This window comes from Hyperolius riggenbachi, chromosome 4 (assembly GCF_040937935.1).
Source record: "Hyperolius riggenbachi isolate aHypRig1 chromosome 4, aHypRig1.pri, whole genome shotgun sequence".
In the NCBI taxonomy this organism is placed as follows: domain Eukaryota; kingdom Metazoa; phylum Chordata; class Amphibia; order Anura; family Hyperoliidae; genus Hyperolius; species Hyperolius riggenbachi.
In genome coordinates, this window is record NC_090649.1 from 189,570,258 (window position 1) to 189,592,765 (window position 22,508).

Consider the following 22,508-nt stretch of genomic DNA (forward strand, 5'->3'; position numbering starts at 1 on the left):
AAATAAAGTGAAACTGAAGATTATGCCAAAGTCTGCAAATGTTAAAGGAAACCAGAGATGAACGCTTAGGTACAAAAACATATTCTCCGATAGATTTTATAAAATAAATACTATAACTGGTATTTGCGCCGCTCTGGTGTGCCGTATTTTGTGTGTGTGTGTGTGTTTTGTTTTTTTTGGTTTTTTTATTAAAACGCCACACAAAACACTGTTCATCAGAAAAGCATATTTAGTGGTATTTGTGCAAAATAAAATCACCATTTCTAAAAACCTCTTAGGACTAAAAAATCCATTTAAAAAAAAAAAAACGTTTTTCAATATACCCTTACATTAGCAGCTCCTCCCATCTCATCACAACTCTCTGTGATGCTGTGAATATACAGAACAGGAAAGCAGAGCCAGATGGGGGCAGGCTTGGGCTTGAAAAGACATCAGAGAAGACAGACTCAGCTATGATTCCTGAGCAAAGCCAGACTGAATGCTCAGTCGGGGATTTTATCAGGGCTGTTAACAAGCAGGCTGAGCAGTGAAGGATGAAAGAGAGCAGGGTAGGTGTTTTCTCTAATGTTCCCACTGATATAGATATATATATGGATATGGTAAAATCCATGAGGGTGTTTCGTCTCTGGTTCACTTTAAAGTTCATGTTAGGCCACAAAGCATCAGGTATCATAATAGTGAAACCACCGATCCCATCTAACTGGAAGTAGCATAGAATTTGAAGAATATAACCTTCCTGACAATTTAGATTGGCCCAATTCCAAGATGCATAGAATTTGCATCATATTTGCACAATAGTTGGAAAAATTTGCATCACACTGGACATCTCAATTGAGCATAAGGGCATAAACAGTCGGGAAGATGGGAAGGCGTTTTACTGCCCATGGTCCACCCTTAATAACTATAAGCTAGCAATGCAGAGGATGACATAGGTCTGGTGGGTGGGCAGAGTCAATCTGCTGCATATCGTATTTTTCAGACAAAACACTCCAGACCATAAGTTGCACCTGGATTTAGAGGACAAAAACCAGGGAGGAAAAAAAAAATACTAAACCTGGCGCGCCCATGGTGCAGGAGCATCTTCTAGATCTCGCACCCCCCCATTATTATTTCCTCCTTGTACCTTTAGTGTCTGTCTCCCTGTGTCCTCATCCGTGCCCAGTGTCCTCTTATGTGCCCCTGTGTCCCCGCTGCAACTACCTCTTAGGAGCCTGCTGTTTGCAGTGTATTCTTTTGTCCCCTCTGTCTCGTCTTTATGCGTCTGAACCTACAGTGTTTATTTTTTTTTATGTTTTGCAGACAGAATTGCATAATATAAGATTTGCAAATAGAAATAATCATTGGTGTTGTAAAATTTAATGTAGAGCTGAAAAATTTGTAATTTAATCCTTTCAATCTTTTTCTAGATCATCCAGGTCTCTACCCCAACTCCACCTTTTCCATGTGCTATGTAAAGGGGAGGGGGGAGCATGGATGATCCCTGCATGCAGTGCCGGGAGGAGCCTGTGGGGTCTCATCTCACACTAGTGTGAGGTGAGCTGTCACAAAGAGGGGTGTTCCAGGGCAGGCACTTGCACCCTAGCACCACCCCCAAGGAACATGCAATATGTCATTACATGGTGCAGATCAAGATCGCTGACTGCACATGAGCAGCAACAGCTGCGCTCCTGTTGCTGGGAGCACTCTGCACGTGCATTTTAAGTCTTTACAAACAATGCATGCACAGGTGACCGAGGAGGAACATGTAACTGGAAAATTCAGCAAGCTTTCCCAGTGTCACATCGGCACAATGGAGCAGATTGGTAAGAAACAGAGGGGGACCTATGAGGCTACAAGGCTCGGGAAGAAGCTCCAGGTAAATAAAATAGAACTTGGTCCCTTGTCTCAGGTTTACTTTAAGCCTCAAAATTAGCATTAGAAAAGGTATAGTGTAGGTGAGCAACAAGAAATGTACCTACCGTAACCTTCCATCTTGAGCTGCAGCTCCACCAGAAATAATCTTGGTAATAAAAATGCTTGTATCATCTCCAATGTGAGGATTATCTGTGCCTCCTGCGATGCTAAAGCCAAGACCAGATGTGCCCTGTGAAGGAATAGATCATGTAAACCAAGGCAACAATAATATAACCAATTTGTACTCCAAAATGTTTAGAGAAACAATAATTAGCCTGGCTATACATAAACAATACAAGTATTATTGCCAATTCTAAATGAACAGAAATCAGGTTTGTGAAAAGTTCCATGTATTACTCCAGTCACAGAGCTGGAACAATACCCTACCAATACAGACAGGCTGATATTCAAGAGCCTATTAGTAATGGGTGTCATAATATCCTGACACTGATGAACAAATTGGAGGACTGTCCTTGCATCTTCTAGTTGGCTCTGATTCAGATTTCCATGCCTTCTAAATGTATTAAGTCCAAGGAATGCACTCGAAGAGTGTTCCCTCATGTCAAAAACGTTTCCCTTCATCACCTGTGAGACAGAAATACCCTTACTATTTTTTACGTTAGCAACTTGTGAATAGGACTTGGTAAAAAGGCAAAAAAAATCAATGGGAAGGAAGAAGAGGGCATCCTGCCAGAATGAAGTGTTTTCAAAGCACTCCCTGGCACAAGTTTATCAATTAGGGCCTGAGCACACCTGTGTGCAATTTTCAGCAACATATCAATGTAAAAGATTTTAAAGGCCTCAATTCACTAAGCTGATCTCCTGTCTTTAATAACGTTTCTAGAGTTGTTACCATGGTGATAAGTCATGTAGTATTCAGGAAACATTTTACCTCAGGCAAACCTAAAGTTAACTCTTCTGTCTTTCAGTTAACTCTCCAATCCTTAAAATAACTCCAGAGTTAAAGACAGGCTGTTAATTAACTGCGTGTGAAAATAACTACAGAGGAGGTAAATTAACTACAGAGGAGGTAACTTAAGGAATGAAGTGATGAGATAACTCTCTCACTGTGTGGAGGTAAATTTTCTCTTGCCTTATCTCCAGTATGATCTTAACCACCTTAGCGGTATGGACGAGCTCAGCTCGTCCATTACCGCCGGAGGGTGCCGCTCAGGCCCTGCTGGGCCTATTTTGATCAAATAAAAAGCAGCACACGCAGCCGGCACTTTGCCAGCCGCGCGTGCTGCCTGATCGCCGCCGCAGCGGCGAAAGAGGGTCCCCCCAGTCGCCCGAGCCCTGCGCAGCCGGAACAAATAGTTCCGGCCAGCGCTAAGGGCTGGATCGGAGGCGGCTGACGTCAGCTGACGTCCATGACGTCACTCCGCTCGTCGCCATGGCGACGAGGTAAGCGAAACATGGAAGGCCGCTCATTGCGGCCTTCCGTGTTACTTCTGGCCGCCGGAGGCGATCAGAAGAACGCATCCGGAGCGCCCTCTAGTGGGCTTTCATGCAGCCAACTTTCAGTTGGCTGCATGAAATAGTTTTTTTTTTATTAAAAAAAACCCCTCCCGCAGCCGCCCTGGCGATCTTAATAGAACGCCAGGGTGGTTAATGAATTGAGGCCAAACAGCTCAAACATCTTCTAAGTTACACAGTAGTATGATGGTAGAGGCATAATAGCGATGTTAGGTCACAGAATAAGTCCCCAAAGGTTTGAGACTTCCATGGTATTGGTATTAATGACCCAGTTGCATTGTTAAGGTGGCTAATAAGTGACGCCTAAAAAGGTTTGACTGGCAGGTAGTTGATATGCAACAAAAAAAGTCTCTGGTGAAAAAGGGAGGAGTGTACATTTTTCCCAAAAACTTTATAAGAGCTGAAGGGCTCCTGTATCCTCGGATGGGAAGATCTGCACATATCAAATAATGGAAGAGGGATGCATCTAGTTTTGGATGCTTTATCCAGGATGCCTCACCTTATTCTTTAGGGGGCAAATGCCTATTACAGAATTTCATACAGAAAGGTTACAGGAAGAATGTCTACCTTCCTGTACAGCTTCCGAGTAACTGAACCCTAGCAGTGATCCTGGACTAGTTATATTAGTTATACTATCTTGAAGCCTGCAAGAATGGTATAAACACTCCTAAGCGCCCTTCATTTAAATATTCATAAGCGCATTCTTTTGTTAGAAAAATGGAACCTGCCCCATGAAGAAATTAATACAATTCTGACAAATATGCAAGTTTTATGAAGATGCCACTTAGCTATTAAAGTGGACTCACCTCAGACTATAATTTCAGCTCTGAAAAGAGTAAAGCTGAGCAAAGCTATTGTACACTAGTAGCTGGGAAGTGTGATGGTCTCTGACACAAGAGACCAGGGTTTGAATCTTGGTTGCTCTTGTTCAGTAAGCCAGCACCTATTCAGTGAGGAGACCTTGGGCAAGACTTCCTAACACTGCTACTGCCTGAGTGTGCCCCAGTGGCTGCAGTTCTGACACCGGTTCTGTCAACCAGAAGAAAAGTATTCTTGACCTGTGTCTTGTCTATTGTTCTCCTCCTTACCCCTCTCTGGTCTGTCATGTGCAGCACAGATGTCCTGCCCTCCACCCATTGCAACAAAACACATTACTAGCCTGTAGGCCACTATTGTGTTTGTACAGCACTCAGCCCCACATTGTTCCTTGTGCGAACAAGTCCCAATCCCTGTGGGCCACAGTCCTCAATCATGCATTCAAATGCTTCCCAGCTTTAGTTTGTAACTAGCTTAAAAGACTGCTCAGAACACTGAAGGAAAATAAACAAAAAATAACTAAATAAATCACCCAAGTGCTTGAGACAAGTAGCCAGTAGAGCCAACAATACAATTCCCCCAAATAAAAGGGAAAGCACATATCATTGCACCCCCAGGGGATGTATACCCTGGCTTAAACCCAGGGGTTGGCAAAATAACCTAATCCTGCACTGTAGCAGGGACTACCGCCATCTCTCAAGGAGTTCACAACATCCCATCAATGTTCCTACACAATGCAAACATGAAAACTCCCCTGCAGAACTTTTTTTTTCAGAGGTGCATGACTACTAAAAACACGGAAGGATCTGCCATACTCCAGTTATCCACAAGCACAATCTGTAGGAACAACTGAATGCACCACTGCAGCCAGCAAATCCAGACCTCCACTGCACCCACAATTTTGCAGGACAGATAAAATGAGGGACAGACCGATAAAATGAGCAATAAGCCTTGCACATACATGGGAAGTCAGCCTTTTAGGACTGTCTCGATGGAGGATCTAGCATGCGTATGCACCCCCCCCCCCCCCTTCAGGCATGGTGCCCAAGGATTATGGTTCATGATATTTTGGGCAGACAATAAGTGCCAATCCTACTTTGCAGAAAAGATATTGTTCTACCACAGCTCAAAACTAACAAGATGAGGTGGCTTTCTGTTTCTAGGGCAACATCTTACTGCTGTATCCAGCAGCAGCCCCTGCACTGTTTTTACAGGTAATGCTCTATCTACAATGTCTGTGGGCTTGTCTGCAGATTGCAGGTGAGTGATCTTACCATTTATAGATGAAAAATTATAAGATTTCTTCAAGCATTTTACATTGGATTTTAAATGCAGGATTATGCATCCAGAAACCACATGGCAAAAACACAAGTGTGAATGCAAAAAAACACGTGTGAATGCAAATTGTCAATATCTATTTAGTACGGTTCTGGCGATTAACAGGTGTAAAGCAACCATGTTTAATACATTTATTACCCTTTCAAGCGTGATTTCTTCATATTCATAATCTGCGTCTGTTCCATTTACCTAAAGAAAAAAAAAGTAATAAATAAATGAATTCAAAATGAATAGATCAAATCTGAATAAAAGTCAGTATTTAGGAGATTGATTTATTTGACCTTGCCTGCATGTAATTTACACAGTCACACTGTATAGCCCAATAAAAGACACTGTTTAAAGCTTACCTAAACTACAAGCTTATTTCTGTTTTGCATACATCAAGCACATGTGAAAATCTCTGAAGGAACTGTATTGTGGTCTGCTGTATAAATTATTTAAATCAAAAGAATGGTGTAGGGTAAAGTACAAGCTGAGGAGTTTTCCTTCCCTGGCCTGGTGACTGTCCACAAACCAAATACATGGTCTTAGGCTGCTTACACACAGGGACGTTACAGGCGCACGTTAGTGCGCCTGTAACGCTCCCCCAACGCACAGCAATGTAACTCAAGTGGGCTGTTCACACAGCCCACGTTGCGTTACATGTAACGCTGTACGTTGCCCGGAAAGTGCAGCATGCTATGGCGTTAGAGCGGCTATAGCCGCGTTAGACTGTTTACACATGCGCAGTAGGGGGCGGAGAGGAGGCGGGGAGAGCCAGCTACAGTAGCCGGGCACATGGCTACTTAATTTCACTGCACTGGCAGCCGCTGATTGGCCGGCGGGACCACGTGATGCGGAGTGTCTCGCTCCGCCTCCGTGGTCCCGCCGGCCAATCAGCGCCACTCTGGGAGACTTTATCGGAATAGAGCCGCCTAACGCGGCTCACTCTACCTCGGCTCTTGCAGCACCATACGTTGTGTTAGGTGTACGTTGTGCGACCTTAACGTGGCACCTAACGCAACGTCTTGGTGTGCAAGTAGCCTTAAAGTGTAGCTGCAGCAAACATAACTGTCCCTATGGGTTACTTGCCTCGAGAGAAGAAGGGGAATCCTCACGATCCTAAAGAGGCATCCCCAACCCCCTCCAGGGGTGGGACTCCCGAAAGTCTACTTGTCGGTGCCTTGCACATGTGCACTAGCTCCATCCTGCTCGCTAGCACGGACCCAATGGGCTCAGCTATGTAAACCAGAGCATGAGCGGGACAAAGCTAGAACACGTGCAGGGGGGGAGGGGGGGGGGTCAATCTTTGGAGGTCCCAGCAATGAAGCGAGACTGCAGAGGATGACAGAGCAGCCTCTTTAGGTTCCAGAGGCTTACCCCTCCTGAGGCAAGTACTCCTTAGGGGTACTTTTCTATCTCACAAGTTTATCTTATGCCCTGTATACACGCTATATGAAACTACAGTAATCCAGTGTGCTTGAGACCATGATCCGCCTGGTGGAAAGTACTGGTCTCTACTTATCCTGCCTGCCATGTGATGTCTTGCCCCCAACGCTCTAATCCCCGCACATGAATAGAACACGTTGTCAGCCTGCAGGCTAACAAACCATCTGTCATGTGTATGTGTGTGTATGAGGCTTTAAGGTGAGCTTTATTGTATACAAAAAAACTTAGAGAAATGATGAATAGTTAAAGACATATATTCATTTCTAACGCTTCTTCAGGACTCTAGGATACCAGTCAAATGTGCATCGAACACTAAAAAAATCTATACTTAAAAGTGATCACTACTGCTGCAGTTAGTGAGATCTTGCACGCTCTGCATATTTGAAATAGAGGATCTGACATGGGGGATTTGTGTGTAGTTACAAATCACAGAATTTCTGGGAAAACTGCTTAGAATTGTATTATTCTGCATTTATATAGTGCTGACATCTTTCATAACACGTTCCAGAATACAAAGTCAAATCACTAACTGTCCTTCAGAGGATCCAACACACAAATTCCTACTGTAACTGTAGGTTAATGTCTCTGCAATAGCGAAGCCCAATTTTTCTGAAGGGACCAATTAAGATATCAGTATGAGACACTATACTGCTAAAACAAAGCTCTTCCCCCTCTTGCTTATTTATGTCTGGAGTTCCCTCTTAACAAAATGCAGCGTCATGCTGAAGCAGCAAAAATGTTGTTTTACCTTCAAACTAAGCAGCAAACTAACTGTTATGTTCATAACAGTCAAGCCCCTATGACAGAAAGTAGAAGCCGTTTTTAATGCTCAAACAATCCTGACCAGCCAACCATTGGGAGAATGAGATGTGATACTGAATGCTAATTTCTAATGAAACCACTGGGAAAAGATCCAAGTGATATTAAACTTCACAAATACTGAAATTTTAATGCACAGCTTTTGTTTATGAACAAACAAACAGAAAGGAAAAGGCCATTAGCAACGCAACAGTCATCAGCTAATTATTTCGCTCTTCTGGCTTTGGTCATCATTAGCCATGTTTATAAACAGTTTGCCTCACATTTCTGCCATGTACAAACTGTCCAAGAGCAGTGGAATACTGTTCTGCTGAACACAGGACACATTTTCACTAGGCTGATAAAGTATACAGCAAAATGGTAGTAATAATTTGTTCTCAAGCATTGCTTGAGTATATTAAAGAACAAACTTATATTATAACAAACTTTGTAAAAAAGGAAAAATAACCTGGTTGATCAGAAAGTTCAAAAACAACCCATTTAAAATGTTTAAATTAAAGAAGATACACAAAGTCAGATGGCAAATACTCTTGCATACTTAAACTCTGAATTGTTAATTATGTATAATTTAATTTTATTACAAGGATTAGTAACATGAGTAATAGAGAATTTTACATTGTGTAACTAGCACATACAGCAGTGCAATAATGCGCTATTCTAATCTAGATGCATCCAATGAGGCACAGAGAGTTTATACATATTGCAAACTTAGCTCACTAATCAGAAAAAGAAGCAGCAGTACCTTTTAAACTGTGCTAACTGATTTTGCCTGATCAGAAATGTCCTGTATGCTGCATTTCCCCGTGTTCCTAAAATGCAGCAAAAATAGCAACCCACAATGGCAGAAGAATCACATTGTGAAATTGCACTTTGTCATGCATTTGATTTGTATTGAGCAGTATAAAACAGTTCTTAGGGCCCCATTTCTATCGCAAATCACAAAAAAGCATGGAAAAACATGCTGCAATGCAAAATGCGATTTTCACCATAAAACCAAACATTTTAGACAGGGTTAACTAGACTGACTTGCAGGACAGGGTGGCTAGATCAAGGTTGGGGATCCAAACTGACAAGTCCAACAGGGTAAGGCCAGGATAGTGTACTGGTTAAGGTCTCTGCCTCTGACACAGGAGACCTGAGTTTGAAGCTCTTAAGCCTGCACCTATTCAGTGAGTAGACCTTGGCTGAAGCTCTGGCGCTTTGAGTGCGCCAGGAGAAAAGCGCAATATAACTGTTGTGTCTTGTTAAGTAAACAGTGAGATTGACACACTTGGGCTGTGAACAGCAGCACTGAGTGCTATCCAACTATGGTTTAAATATGCCTCGCTTTTGCCCAGTGCTGTTGTAGCGACGCCTGACAGGATGATAAGCAATATTCTGTGGGGAAGAGCATGGTGAGGGATCCTGGTAAGTATAACAAATACCTACACACTTTTCTTGAAAGGTAAACTCAACTAAAGAATAATAAAAATAAACATAGGCTGCTGGTGCTATGAAATGCGTTAAACTGCACTCACAACTTTTAAAATATCTACACAGTATACCAAAAACATTTTTAAAAGCTGTCTGAGAGCAGCCCGCTGACATCTCAAAGTCCCTGGTGTACACAATAATAAGTAAAAGAAGACAGACCTGTGGAGGACTCTATGCATTGCAGATGACAAACACATGAAACCACATTCACTTTTTCAAACTTACATATGGAGGTGTGTCCAGACTATCTGTGTTTACAATCACCGGAGGAGGATTTGCCTTCAAAGGAAACAAAATATAAAACAAAAAATTAAAACATGAAACCAATGTGAGAAGAAAAATAAAAAGTATCTGCTGTCTTAACACTAAAAGCGAACTGAGATCTAAAATAAGATCAATTGCACTCTATTACGCATTGAAGTGGAAATACAAGGAATATAGGTTTGCTTAAAGGAAACCAGAGAGATATATAGATAGATATATTTTATACATACCTGGGGCTTCCTCCAGCCACACACGGACGGATCTCTCCCAAACCGCCGTCCTCTGCTGCCTGCAGCTCCAGTATCGGGTGCAGTTAGTTCTGTCAGTCACAGCCACTGGAGAGATACATAGAGAGCGCACTTCCTCTTGCACAGACTGGCTGCAGGCAGCGGAGGACAGCGTCGTGAGAGCGATCCATCCACATGGGGCTGGAGGAAGCCTGTATAAAACTTTTTTTTTCTTCTCTGGTACACTTTAAAACAAAGTGGAGGGGTTACAACCTCTGTCAGGTTTTAGAACTGTCTGTATCTTCCACTGGTAAAATTTCTTTCCACCTTTTGTTACAAAAACCAGGCAGGGAACTGGAGGTTCCCAAAGTGACGAGAAATCAAATTTGAAATCTGTCAACAAAAGTTTCACTCAAACTCATCTCATCTCCCAACAGAGGATTTATTACCAGGTCTCTCTTCTGGGGAATCGCAACAATTTATGAATGCCATTTACATTCCATCACAGTACCCACTCACACAGGGGCAAAAAGGAAACCTCACTGACTCTAAAAATTTACAAGCTCTGGCTTAGTTCCACTTTAAAATGACCAATAATGGCACATAAAAGGCTGGTACAGTATTTAAGTTAAGGTTGAAAATAAAGCCATATATCTGGCCACATAAATTGCCACTATGGGAGTGGGCAAGTGTTTATTAGGAAAACTGGAAGTTTAAAGGGGTCTATATGGAACCCACAAGGTTGTTTGGCCTGATCCCACTATGCACAACTGCTTCACAAGATAGCTCACAATCTACTGTAAATCACAATCTTTAGGATGTGGGAGAAAACCAGAGTACCCAGAGGGAACTTACACACAGAACATACACGCTCAATGCAGGCAGTGCCCAGAGTTTAACAAAAGAACCCAGCACTGCAAAGCAAGAGTGCCATCTATTATACCAGCTGATTAATGATAACATGCACATAATGCATTGTAGAACAAGCTCATTCTAATATGAGTGTTACATAATGCCCAATGTGGCTAAGCCCTGCTATGAAGCTCACCAGGACCTCTTACTATGCCAAATCCGTACCGTAGGGATTAGGCTATAAAATAGCTGGTAACGTGACTTGTTCAACCTACTCTGTAAAGCTCCCACATTTTTTGCAGCACTCCAAATACATAAAGGTAGTCTGCAGAATTAAACTGTTGGAAACTGACATGCCAAATTTGTGTCACACAGCTTCTATTCCACATAGCCGAAATACTGCTTACTACTGAATAGGAGTGGCCAATGAAATGCAAATAATTCAGGCTTGACGCAGAATTACGCACATTTTCAACGCAAATGTATGCAGTCTGAAAATTGACCAACCGAATCCCATCTGAGCCTAATTTGATTGGTCAATTTTCACCCGGATTACATTTGCATAAATCTTGCATCGTTCTGCAAGAACCTTAGCATCTCACTGACCATACCTAGTCCTGGATATATAGCTAGGAGTTAACGTTTTCACATGAAGTCTTTATAGGAGAACACACTTAAGGGCTCGTTTCCACTATAGCGAATCCGCATGCAGGCACTGCATGCGGATTCACATAGGCAATACAAGTGGATGGGATTGTTTCCACTTGTGCGTGGTGTGGGTGCATTTTGGTGTGCGGGGGAAATCTGCAAGGCAGAGCCGTCAGATTTCGCGTGCGGCAGGAATGCGGGCGAATTGCCAGCAATGTATTTAATAGGGAAATCGCATGCGGCTTTGTCATGCGGTTTTTCTCGTGATTTTGCATGTAATGGTATGGTCATTTACACAGGCAGTGACCTGATAAATTCGCCTGCTTCTTAGCCATGCGAAATCGCATGCGAAATTGCGGGGGAAACCGCATGCAGAAACGCATCCGCATGCGATTTCGTCCGCGGTGGAATCCGGGCGATTCCGCACCGCAACAGTGGAAACGAGCCCTTAGTCATAGATAAGCTGTAAGCATGAGACTAAATGGGATCAAATATTGCTGCTGTTCACTTTTTTTGTGTGCATAGAAACAAAACACCACATGGGTGATGTCAATGCAACAGACGAAAGTTACATAAGAAGCTCCAGAATAACTAAACATTTTTATGACTCATTCAAGCTGAACCAAGCTACAGAGAATGAGTTTACAGCCAGAAGTTGATGAACTGAGATCTTATTACATTAAAAGTTTTAATGAGACAACCATATGCTCTATGCAAATTGACCTTACAGTTGAATGTCTTTTCTAGATGTTACAAGCATTCCATAAGTAAAGCACACTAACAGCACATTTTGGTCCATGCATCAAATGACCACTAGCGCAATTAAATTATAAAATTTAAGTTACTATGCACAGCAATTAAATGCACATTTGTCCCACAGTACGATACATTATAAGTTACTATTCTACTATGTTGCTGACACTTACAGTAGCTAACAAGTTTTGGACAGATTTTAGACTCTGGAAAGGAGCTATACAAAAATACAGGCACGCTTCTCTCCTTGCAGACACACTATGCTGGTAGTTGGAACTGTGCCACTGCTATCCAATGGGTGCTTTGGGAAATAAAGGACTTCCTGAAAATCCCCCATGAGGAGCTGAACTAGTCCAAAACCTGTCAGAACTATCAGCATTTTACAACCTACTGTAAGTGACATAGGAGAAAAGTAATTGGAGTGAAGAAGAAAGTAGTTCCACTAACATTATTCATATAACATTTTATTTTTTTATACATCTTAATCTGAATTCCTCTTGTTGATAATGCTGGGCTTGCCTAATGCGCAGATAAGTTGTCCACAATCAAACATTTTAAAATTATCTTTTAAAACACATTTTTGAACAATCTCAAAGCACACTTGTAAGCAAATACAGGAACTTCTCAAAAAATTTGCATACTGTGATAAAGTTCATTATTTTCTGTAATGTACTGACAAACATTAGACTTTCATAAATTTTAGATTCAAATACACACAACTGAAGTAGTTCAAGCCTTTTATTGTTTTAATATTGATGATTTTGGCATACAGCTCATGAAAACCCAAAATTCCTATCTCAAAAAATTAGCATATTTCATCCGACCAATAAAAGAAAAGTGTTTTTAAAACAAAAAAAGAGTCAACCTTCAAATAATTATGTTCAGTTATGCACTCAATACTTGGTCGGGAATGCTTTTGCAGAAATGACTGCTTCAATGCGGCGTGGCATGGAGGCAATCAGCCTGTGGCACTGCTCAGGTGTTATGGAGGCCCAGGATGTTTCAAAAGCGGCCTCAAGCTCATCGAGAGTGTTGGGTCTTGCGTCTCAACTTTCTCTTCACAATATCCCACAGATTCTCTATGGGGTTCAGGTCAGGAGAGTTGGCAGGCCAATTGAGCACAGTAAAACCATGGTCAGTAAACCATTTACCAGTGGTTTTGGCACTGTGAGCAGGTGCCAGTCATGCTGAAAAATGAAATCATCTCCATAAAGCTTTTCAGCAGATGGAAGCATGAACCCACTTTTGAACCAGAAACAGCGGCAGAAGCGCCTGACCTGGGCTATAGAGAAGCAGCACTGGACTGTTGCTCAGTGGTCCAAAGTACTTTTTTCGGATGAAAGCAACTTTTACATGTCATTCGGAAATCAAAGTGCCAGAGTCTGGAGGAAGACTGGGGAGAGGGAAATGCCAAAATGCCTGAAGTCCAGTGTCAAGTACCCACAGTCAGTGATGGTCTGGGGTGCCATGTCAGCTGCTGGTGTTGGTCCACTGTGTTCAATAATTTGAATGCTAAGAAAGCACAGCAAGCAAAAAACAGCGATTTTGTTGTAAACTACACTTTCTGGTTACAGTTTAGGAGTACAAATTGTCATGTGCACAAGGCCTAAATAACCATAATCACAACAGTCAATGGAATAAGAACAAGAAATGTTAATGGGGCAAAAAATAAATGCACAAACACAAAGCAAGAAACCGCTTGTATAAAACACAAAAGCAAAGAAAACACACAAAATTATAATGCGGGGGAAAAAAAAAAAAAAAAAGACCTGTGGAGTGGAGGATGGAATGACATTGCTCTCAGCAGGGACTGGAATAACAGGGATCACAGGGACAATGGGAGGACAAGGAGGACCAGCATCTGTGGGCTAAAAGAAAAGAGTAAATTCAACAATGTATAGGCACAAAAAGTAAAGTAAATGGCACATGAAATCAAGTAACTCCAATCAAAGTGACGCATTTTAGTTTTGAACAGAGTGGGAAGCAGTTATAACCTCTTAGAAGTTTTAATCCTGTCAGCAAAACTGATGAGATTTCACTCAGCATTGTGCATTCACTTACCCCATCAGACGAACAGAAGTGTAAGAAAACTACTCAACACTAACAGGATCATCATTCGAAGAAAAAACACATCATATTTCCCTAAATAAGTGTTTTACTGTCCAGTGCTTCATATTTTTACCCCTGCTCAAAATTAGCCAGCGGGAGATGTGTAAGCACAAATGTAACCAACCATGGAGCAGAAAGCAATACAAATAAGAGGTTTTCACAATTCCCCACTGTCAAATTCAAAAGGGATTTTGTTTCGGTTTAGTTGGCTGAAGTTCCATTTACTGCAAGAATCCCTGTATCAATGGAAGCTTGAATTTTATCACAGAACTAAAACAGGTTTCGCCTACATCCAGCAATGTGGAAAATACATTTTGTTATGTTAAAAATCTATCTCCAGGCACAAATAGAAATAGCAACACTAAATAATATACCGTATACCAAATGACTATTTTATGACATAACCAACACAACTAAGTTCAGGTAGACAATTTCGGCCTCTGCTGCTGCATTGATTACATCACCATGCCGTTCAGGCACAGACTGAATCTCTGACAAGATTACAGTCTATAGCAATACCAGTAGGAGGGTGCGGTGCAGAAGTGGCCAGTGGATGAACTCCAGATTATGCACTTTAATTAGCGGATGCCCAGTAAATCACTTTTAAAGCGAGTCTACAGAAATGAAAACCAGCTCAGCCACAAAGTACCTACACAGATATAGTTTTAAAAAAATGTGATTGTTTCCTTGTACATTCAAAACTATTAGGCCTCGTTAACAGTATACGCATTGCTGTGCACATTTTGGCAATGCATATGGTGTGTGGCAAGCAAGAACAGTGCTGCATAGGCTGCACTGTGACGTTCAGACGATATGCAATGTGATATCGCTCTGCTGCATGCATTTTTGGCGCAATGCTGACCCATTCACTGTAGTGAATAGAATCAACAGAGCAATGAATGTCAATGCAGATGGTGTGCCACCACGTGAATTGCATTCTGATCGCATGGCCAACTGCGATCTCTTGTGTAAACGAGGCCTCAGAGTGCTTACACACTGCATCAGTTGCATTCCACAATAATTCTGCATGTGAACTCACTGCTCAAACTATTGTATGGGGCTGTTCACATCAATGCGTTTTAACTGATCATTTTACGCTAACTTGCTGCATGCAGCCTCTGAATGTGTGGTATAACAGGCACAGTATGCATTGCTGAACACACACAATGCATGTATTATGCAATGCACAGAGTGTGAATCCATCCTTGCTGACTCCACTGCAGCATGACGGATTCTACTTCAACAGTGAAATCTTCTAGGCTGATGCTTAGTTCTCCTTAAAGGGAACCTGAAGTGAGTGGCATATGGAGGATGCTATATTTATTTAAAGTGACTCTGTAACAAAAATTACAACGTTTTTTCTACCATCCTACAAGTTCCTAAACCTATTCTAATCCGTTCTGGCTCACTGCAGCACTTTGTACTATCACGGTCTCTGTAATAAATCAATGTATCTTTCCCCTGTCAGACTTGTCGGCCTGTGTCTGGAAGGCTGCCAATTCTTCCATGCTGGTCTGTTCCTCTATGCACACTCCAGTGTGTGTTTTATTTACATAAGCCAGCAGCTTCTCTGCTATCTTATCAGTGATAGAAGAGAGCTGGATAAAAATCCTCCTCTGTAAAGCCCCATCTACACCATGGGACATTGAAGCGATCCGGCGGCTCGATTAGCCGCCGGATCGCCTCTTCCGCGTGCCCGCCGCGTCCCCGCTCGCGCGCCGCATTCGATTCCCCGCTCGTCCCCGCCGGCGCCGCTTATCTCCCGCACGATTCCCTGCCATTGTCCCCTCGCGGGGATCGAGCAGGGAATCGGCGGTGCGAAGATCCGTCCTGCCTGATCTTATCAATCGAGCCACATCAGCGGCTCGATTGATAAGGAGCATCGTGGCCACATCTACACGTGTAGATGCGGCTTTAGGCTGTGAAAGTAGCTGGCTGACACACACTGAGGAATTACAAACACAGGCACAGGCAGAGCTGTCTGCAGGAAGCCTGTAATGTTCAGTGCATGAGAGAATAAGGGGACAGAAGGTAAAAACACAAATGATCTTTTGAGATTCAAAAGGAAAGCTGTATACAGCCTGCTTGTGTATGGATGTATTTTCTATGTGTGGACATATTGTACATCAATCTACTTCCTGTTTTGGTGGCCATTTTGTTTGTTTATAAACAAACTTTTTAAAACGGTTTTTGACTACTTTTAATGCTGCGGGGAGCGGCGAAATTGTGACATAAGGTAATAGGAGATGTCCCCTAACACACTGGTATGTTTACTTTTGTGCGATTTTAACAATACAGATTCTCTTTAAACAATACTAGTTACCTGGCAGTACTGCTGATCATCTGCCTCTAATATATTTAGCTATAGACCCTGAACAAGTATGCAGATCAGATGTTTGACAAAAACCTGAAAAGATTAGCTGCATGCTCGTTTCAGGTGCAATTCAGGCACTATGGGTGCCAAAGAGATCATCAGCAGGGCTGCCGGGCAACTGGGATGGTTTCCAAAAAAAATACACATACGGCAGCCCGATATACTTCTTGTTTCAGGTTCCCTTTAAGCATTATCCTAAATTCTTAGACTGAATAACTCACACTTTTAATATTTATTCTATAGATTTCAGAGCTATGCTAAGCAGTTACAAGCCACTAAATGCCACATCTGAAACTGAACAGTCAAGCGGTTAGAAAGCGATCTGCACTGCATTTCTCCCACAGCTAACAGATGGAAATTCTTTGACACTTTTTAAAGCCTCAGGGCTCATTCACATACAGAGTGGTGCTTGGAGATTTGTACAGCAGTGGCACCACCACCCCTTACTCTCTAGCTGTATTGGCATGGTCACATTCAACACTACAGAATGAGGTCAGGTGTCAAAATGATGCTAGCTACATCCAGCAGCCAGCGGTAGTACGGATAAGCAGCGATTTATGATACATTTAAACAAAATCAAATGTATAGAGTCACTGTCTCTTTTATACATAGAGTTGAAATTCTTTATACAATACATTTTAGCTTAGTTTCAATTTATGTCTCCTGTCAATGTCACTGCTGAGATTTGGGGTCACAGTCATAAATTGAACCACATAAATAAAAAATGTGAAAGTAGATAAGGCTGGATATTGTACAACAGGAAACAGAACCTTGCTGCCCAAGATTACTAGTATAAACTACTGTAACCAAAAATCAAATGACATTTGTGTGTCTCACCCCTACTATTGTTTAACAGTCTTTATTACAATAAGGACAGCAGGGTAATCAACTGCCAAATAGATCTGTATATAATCTGCATATGTCAGCATACAAGTAACAGGCAATGACCGCAAATAAATTTACACACTGAGTAATATTGAGCTTCACAATAGTTATCACGCAACTCCAAAGATATTATTACCGTAAATATTTGTTTTTGCCAGATACAGAGCCAAAACATTGTCACAGCATAAACAGCATTTTTTTTTTACATTTTTGGGGGGGGGGGGGGGGGGGTAGTACATACAAGGCAAGTAGTACAGTTAGAGAACACACGTGTTTCTAGTAGACAATAATAGTTTTGCCCAAGTCCCTTTTTCCTGGGCTGATGAGATGTTAAACAACTCATACCTTTACACAGGAATAATGTGACCAGGAGCCATCAGACCACCAGCCGCTGGTAGCTCTGACTTTTGCTGTGCTTCTGGTGGGACTTTTTTTCACACTGTCTCGGAGATTGTTAAATTTCCCTTTGCTTTTTGGGGAAGCCGGTAAGGTTGAAGAGCTGTATGATCTCTGCATGTAAGAGATTTGATGCAATGGCTGGCGAGTGTGAGCTCCTGAGGAACGATGCAGTCTCTGATGCAATTCCATAGTGTTTCGAGAAAGACTTGCCATGGTAAAAGTCTACAAATCACAATTTTAAATCCCTTCTATGCAATAAAAGCAATTTAAAAAAAGTCAAAATATATACAAAAAAAATGCAAATATAATCCAGAAAAAAGGCATGTGCATGAAGCAGAGTTGGGACCGCAGGAAAAGCAAATACAGTTTCTTCTGTAACACACTCACTCATTAATTAAACTCTAGCACTGGAACGAAAATGGACAACCCCATTTCTAAGCATGAATAATCAATTCTCAGTAAAGATTAAAAAGGGAGCTACAAAAGGTCAGATAGACAGCTAGAAAAACACTTACACAGAATGTAAACACTGCATTATTCTTTCACAAAATAAATAAAAATAGCATAGTCATCTAAACAGGTTTTAAGTCAACAGAGCTTAATTCACTCTGATGCACAACTGGAGCAGTGAGTGTAGCAGATTTGACACAAACACTCCACTCTCCTTCAGCAGCACTTTTTTTTTTGTTTAGCATAAAATTAATTTGGCACTTTAACAAATAGTTGCACAAAAGATTTCCTATGACCCTCATTTCTAACAGCCTCGATGCAATAGTTAGAGCTTTAGGGTGGGGCTAAGGGTTTAGGCAGTGCTAAAGAGGAGTTGACATTCAGAATAAAGACAATTATACACAAGTTGGGCTGATAAAACAATTACTAGTCCTGATTTATGCTGTGATACTCATTCACCAATAAATCATGGATTTCTATTTCAAGTCTGGTTAAGTCCCAGATTATAATATATATATCCTCAGCAGGATTACTTCTTAGGATCAAGAGGAAATTCCCAACTGAGGACTCCCCCTTTCCCAGGAGTAACACACTCTGAGGAATAAACTTAAAGTAAACCTAAAGAAGGAGGGATATAGAGGCCGACATATCTAAATACAAGTTTCCTGACTGTCACGCTTATCCTCTGCCTATAATACTTTTAGGCCCAGCCCCTGAAAAAGCATGCAGATTAGATGTTTGACAAAAATTTGACAAGATTTGCCGCATGCTTGTTTCAGATGTGTATTTCAGACCCTACTGATGCCAGAATGTTCAGCAGGACTACCAGGCAACTGGTTTTGTTTAAAAGGAAATTCATATGGCAACCTCCATATACCTCTCAATTAAGGTTCCCTTTAAAGAGACATTTAGAATCCTAAGAAAGAACAGCAAAGTTTTTTGTTTTTTTAGGCAAACAACCTTTATGTTGTCTAGTCTTTCTATATTAAGTGAGCTCCGAAGTGGACTAAATTCATTGTTCGCTCTAAGGAAAGACATACCATAGTACATGAATTCTCTAACAACCATAAGACCTCATCCATTCTGCCTATACTTGTTACCAACAACAGTTTTGGTACAGATTACAAATATTCGTAAATGTCTTCTACTTTTTGCAGACAACAAATTGTGTCAGAGATTGCAATGTTTTGTTGCAAAAGAGACCTTTCATTGGGTTTTATTCTCTCGAACAGTCTTCCTGTCCAGGCAAAGGAACATACTACACAGCTTCTTTCTGTGGCCTCTTACAGATGTGGGGCCACCACTTAGTCTTGTTACAGTACAGAATAATCATGCCCTAACTATAGTGCAGCCATGGGGCCCCTGTGCGGCTGTCAGCCTGCATGGACCTATGTCTGACTGAAATCTCATCATTATTCTGCTATCTTACAGGTTTGCAGAGCCACAGAAATTTTAGAACTCCTAATTCATTTTCAGGACCGACGCAGTCCAACCTTGCCCTCTACACGGGCATGATTAAAGTCGGCTGAGGCAGCCAATAACCACCGCAGCCAATAATCAGGCGTGTGTACAGAGGCACCTGACCACCAAGCAATTCACCAGGCAGATTAACTTGGCAGAGTGATAGACTATTTTACTTTGTGCCACCGCTTGCTCGCCCCCCGCAACAGGACGTCACTCTCAGGGCTGTCGAGTCTGTACAATAATCATCCTACTCAATACTTCTGTATATGATACCACCGACTCCAGGTACCCAAAATAGCTCAGACCCCGACTCCTAAAGCCTAGTACACACTAGCAATTTTGATAGGCCAATCATTGGTCAATTTTACCACCTCCATGTAGTATGACCATTTACCTATATAATCTGCATATAATTGAAAATCTGTTTGGCCCTCATACTACATGGAGGTGGTAAAATTGACCAATCATTGGCCAATCAAAATTGCTAGTGTGTACTAGCCTTTAGTCTAATACTTACCAGAGCTGTGGATTTGGTGCAAAAATCATCCTACTCAGACTCCTCAGTTTATGAAACTACCAACTCCAGGTACCCAAAATTGCTCCAACTCCTCAACTCCACAGCCCTGGTCACTCTGTTGCATGCTGCTCCATCGGCCCATCGCCCCCCGCATAGCAGGGCAACAGTCACTGGCATGCACACAACTTTAAAACACTGGCTTATACTACGTTTTCAGGACAGATGCAGTCCAACTGAAAAAGGGTCTATGGTATCCAGAGCATTCCAGCTACTTAGGCAAGTATCAAACCTGAAGAGAGTTTCTTCACTTCAGGTTTGCCTTTAAGTGAACTAGCTGTGATTAAAATTACCTGCTGAAATAGGATAGGAGTTTATCTTTTCATGAGGTTTTAATAAACTCATCCAGCTTGGGGCAGATCTAACAAGTGAAACTGTTCTAGGGAGCTGTCAAAGCAACAACCACCATCACTACCCAAACAGTTAACTGACTAGCAAAAAACAGGTTTATCAATATTCATAGCAAATAATATTTCAAGTGTAAGAAACAACCATTCTTTTTAAAGTGTAAAGGTTAACCTACAAGAACTGTAAAATTTGCTCTTCAATATACTCTTTGGGAAGGAAAAAAAAAAAAATCTACGACATATCCAATCAAGTGACACAAGCAGTCCGTGCAAGCGACAACCAACTCAGATCATTTTATCCATGGTGACACCATGGCAACATGAGAAGCAGTCTGTAGAGACTTGCATTCATGACAAGGTTATAGCATTAGCAGAAACTCAACGTAATTGCACACTAGCCTTGCAGAAAAGAATAAAACAAATAATAGACAGCAAAAGCTAAAACAAGTCCTTTTGTATGTTAAGTTTAGTGTCTTGGAAAATGCATGCACAAGAACCATCTCAATAGGTTATGTGGTACTGATGAGATTATGAGTATGACAGTATCATAGTAAAGTACGCAGAAGGCGAATACATCTTTACCTTCAGCATTTTACATTGCCTATCTTCCATTTTCACTGGCTTGTCACAATTTGTTACACTTTTTCCCAATCATTTTTCTTTAACTTGTACATCTGGCTGACCTAACAACTGACTCCAGAGTGCTGCAGTTATGTTCAGTGCACCTGAAGTAAAATAAACACCTCAGGCACAACTTCATTAACACCCAACTTTCATTATTATTACCTATATAGGTAACAGTAACCAAGCAGTACGGGGAGACTCAAAACCACAAGGAAAGTATAGGGGACTTAAAAAAAAAAAAAAGACCAAAAGCCCTCCCTACTAAAAAAACAAACAAACAAACAAACAATGCTTAGTGTGGTTTGCCTTTTTAAAAATAGAAGGAATTTGCGATAATTCAGCTTTAAAGACGAGCTGTCAGCCATACGATCTCAGAAAAAAAACAACACATATATAAGTAGATAAATACTTGCTCTACTTTCATAACATATGTATTGTACTGCCCACATTTTGATTTTAGTGAAAAAAAAATCCTTAGCATTTCCCATTTTAACTGTGGCTATTTGAAGCCAATCCTGATTTCATTTCCTCCCTTACTCTCCTCTGCCTGATTGTGTATGCATTGCCCACTCTTCACTATAGAAAGTGCATTTTCCCAGCATGAGAAATATTGGCCAATCAGAGAGGAACAGAGGTGTGGGAGGGGAAAAAAGAAGGGAAAGAGGCTTCAGCCAATCAGCCTGCATTAGTTAAGTCTGAGGAGAAAGTAAAGAAGAAAAAAACAAAACAAAACAAAAAAAAAAACAGGACAACCCAGCATGCCCTGCAACTTCCTTTTTGTATACCAAATTGTGTCTACCAAATAAGAGTCAGGTAAAATGGGGAATGATCATTTATCAACAAGAAAAGTAATAGTGATTTTAACTTTTGTATTGCCTGGTTAGCATCCTTATTACTAGTTTACCAGATAAAAATTAAGAATTGATTTTAATTTTATGCCCGACTGTTACTCTTTAAGTGAACATCTGTGGTTACCCACAATGCACAGATACGGAATGTGCAAATTATCTCTTTATGCCCCCGATGCCAGGCATACATCCAGAACCGCTGGTGTCTAGCAAGCCTATAGCTTTAAAGTTTACAGAGCCATACCAACCCCACATGCAGAAAGCTCGTTTCAGACTATTTGGGAAACAAAGATTAATGGACAGTTTAGTAAATACATTGCTGAATGGTAAACCTTTAAATCTGAACTAAAAAATAAAGCCAATTAAATTTTATATATAGGCAGACATTTTAAATGGCTACAAACTGTAAACAGGGCCGTGGAGTCAGTACAAAAATCCACCAAAATC

The 22,508-nt window shown here is 41.4% G+C and overlaps 1 protein-coding gene across 18 annotated transcripts in view; it reads right to left on the reverse strand.

Moving 5' to 3' along the window:
• DLG1 (discs large MAGUK scaffold protein 1) overlaps positions 1 to 22,508 on the reverse strand; it is a 283,639-nt gene that overhangs the window by 117,992 nt on the left and 143,139 nt on the right. For 11 of the 18 annotated variants that reach the window (XM_068281131.1, XM_068281128.1, XM_068281126.1 and 8 more), the window contains 4 exons: positions 13,757 to 13,855; positions 9,469 to 9,522; positions 5,662 to 5,712; positions 1,959 to 2,083 (listed from right to left, as the gene is read on the reverse strand). In XM_068281131.1, the coding sequence (XP_068137232.1) occupies positions 1,959 to 2,083; positions 5,662 to 5,712; positions 9,469 to 9,522; positions 13,757 to 13,855 (329 nt within the window). The remainder of the gene's footprint in view (positions 1 to 1,958; positions 2,084 to 5,661; positions 5,713 to 9,468; positions 9,523 to 13,756; positions 13,856 to 22,508) is intronic. The other 7 variants (XM_068281144.1, XM_068281133.1, XM_068281132.1 and 4 more) reach the window with 1 other exon arrangement.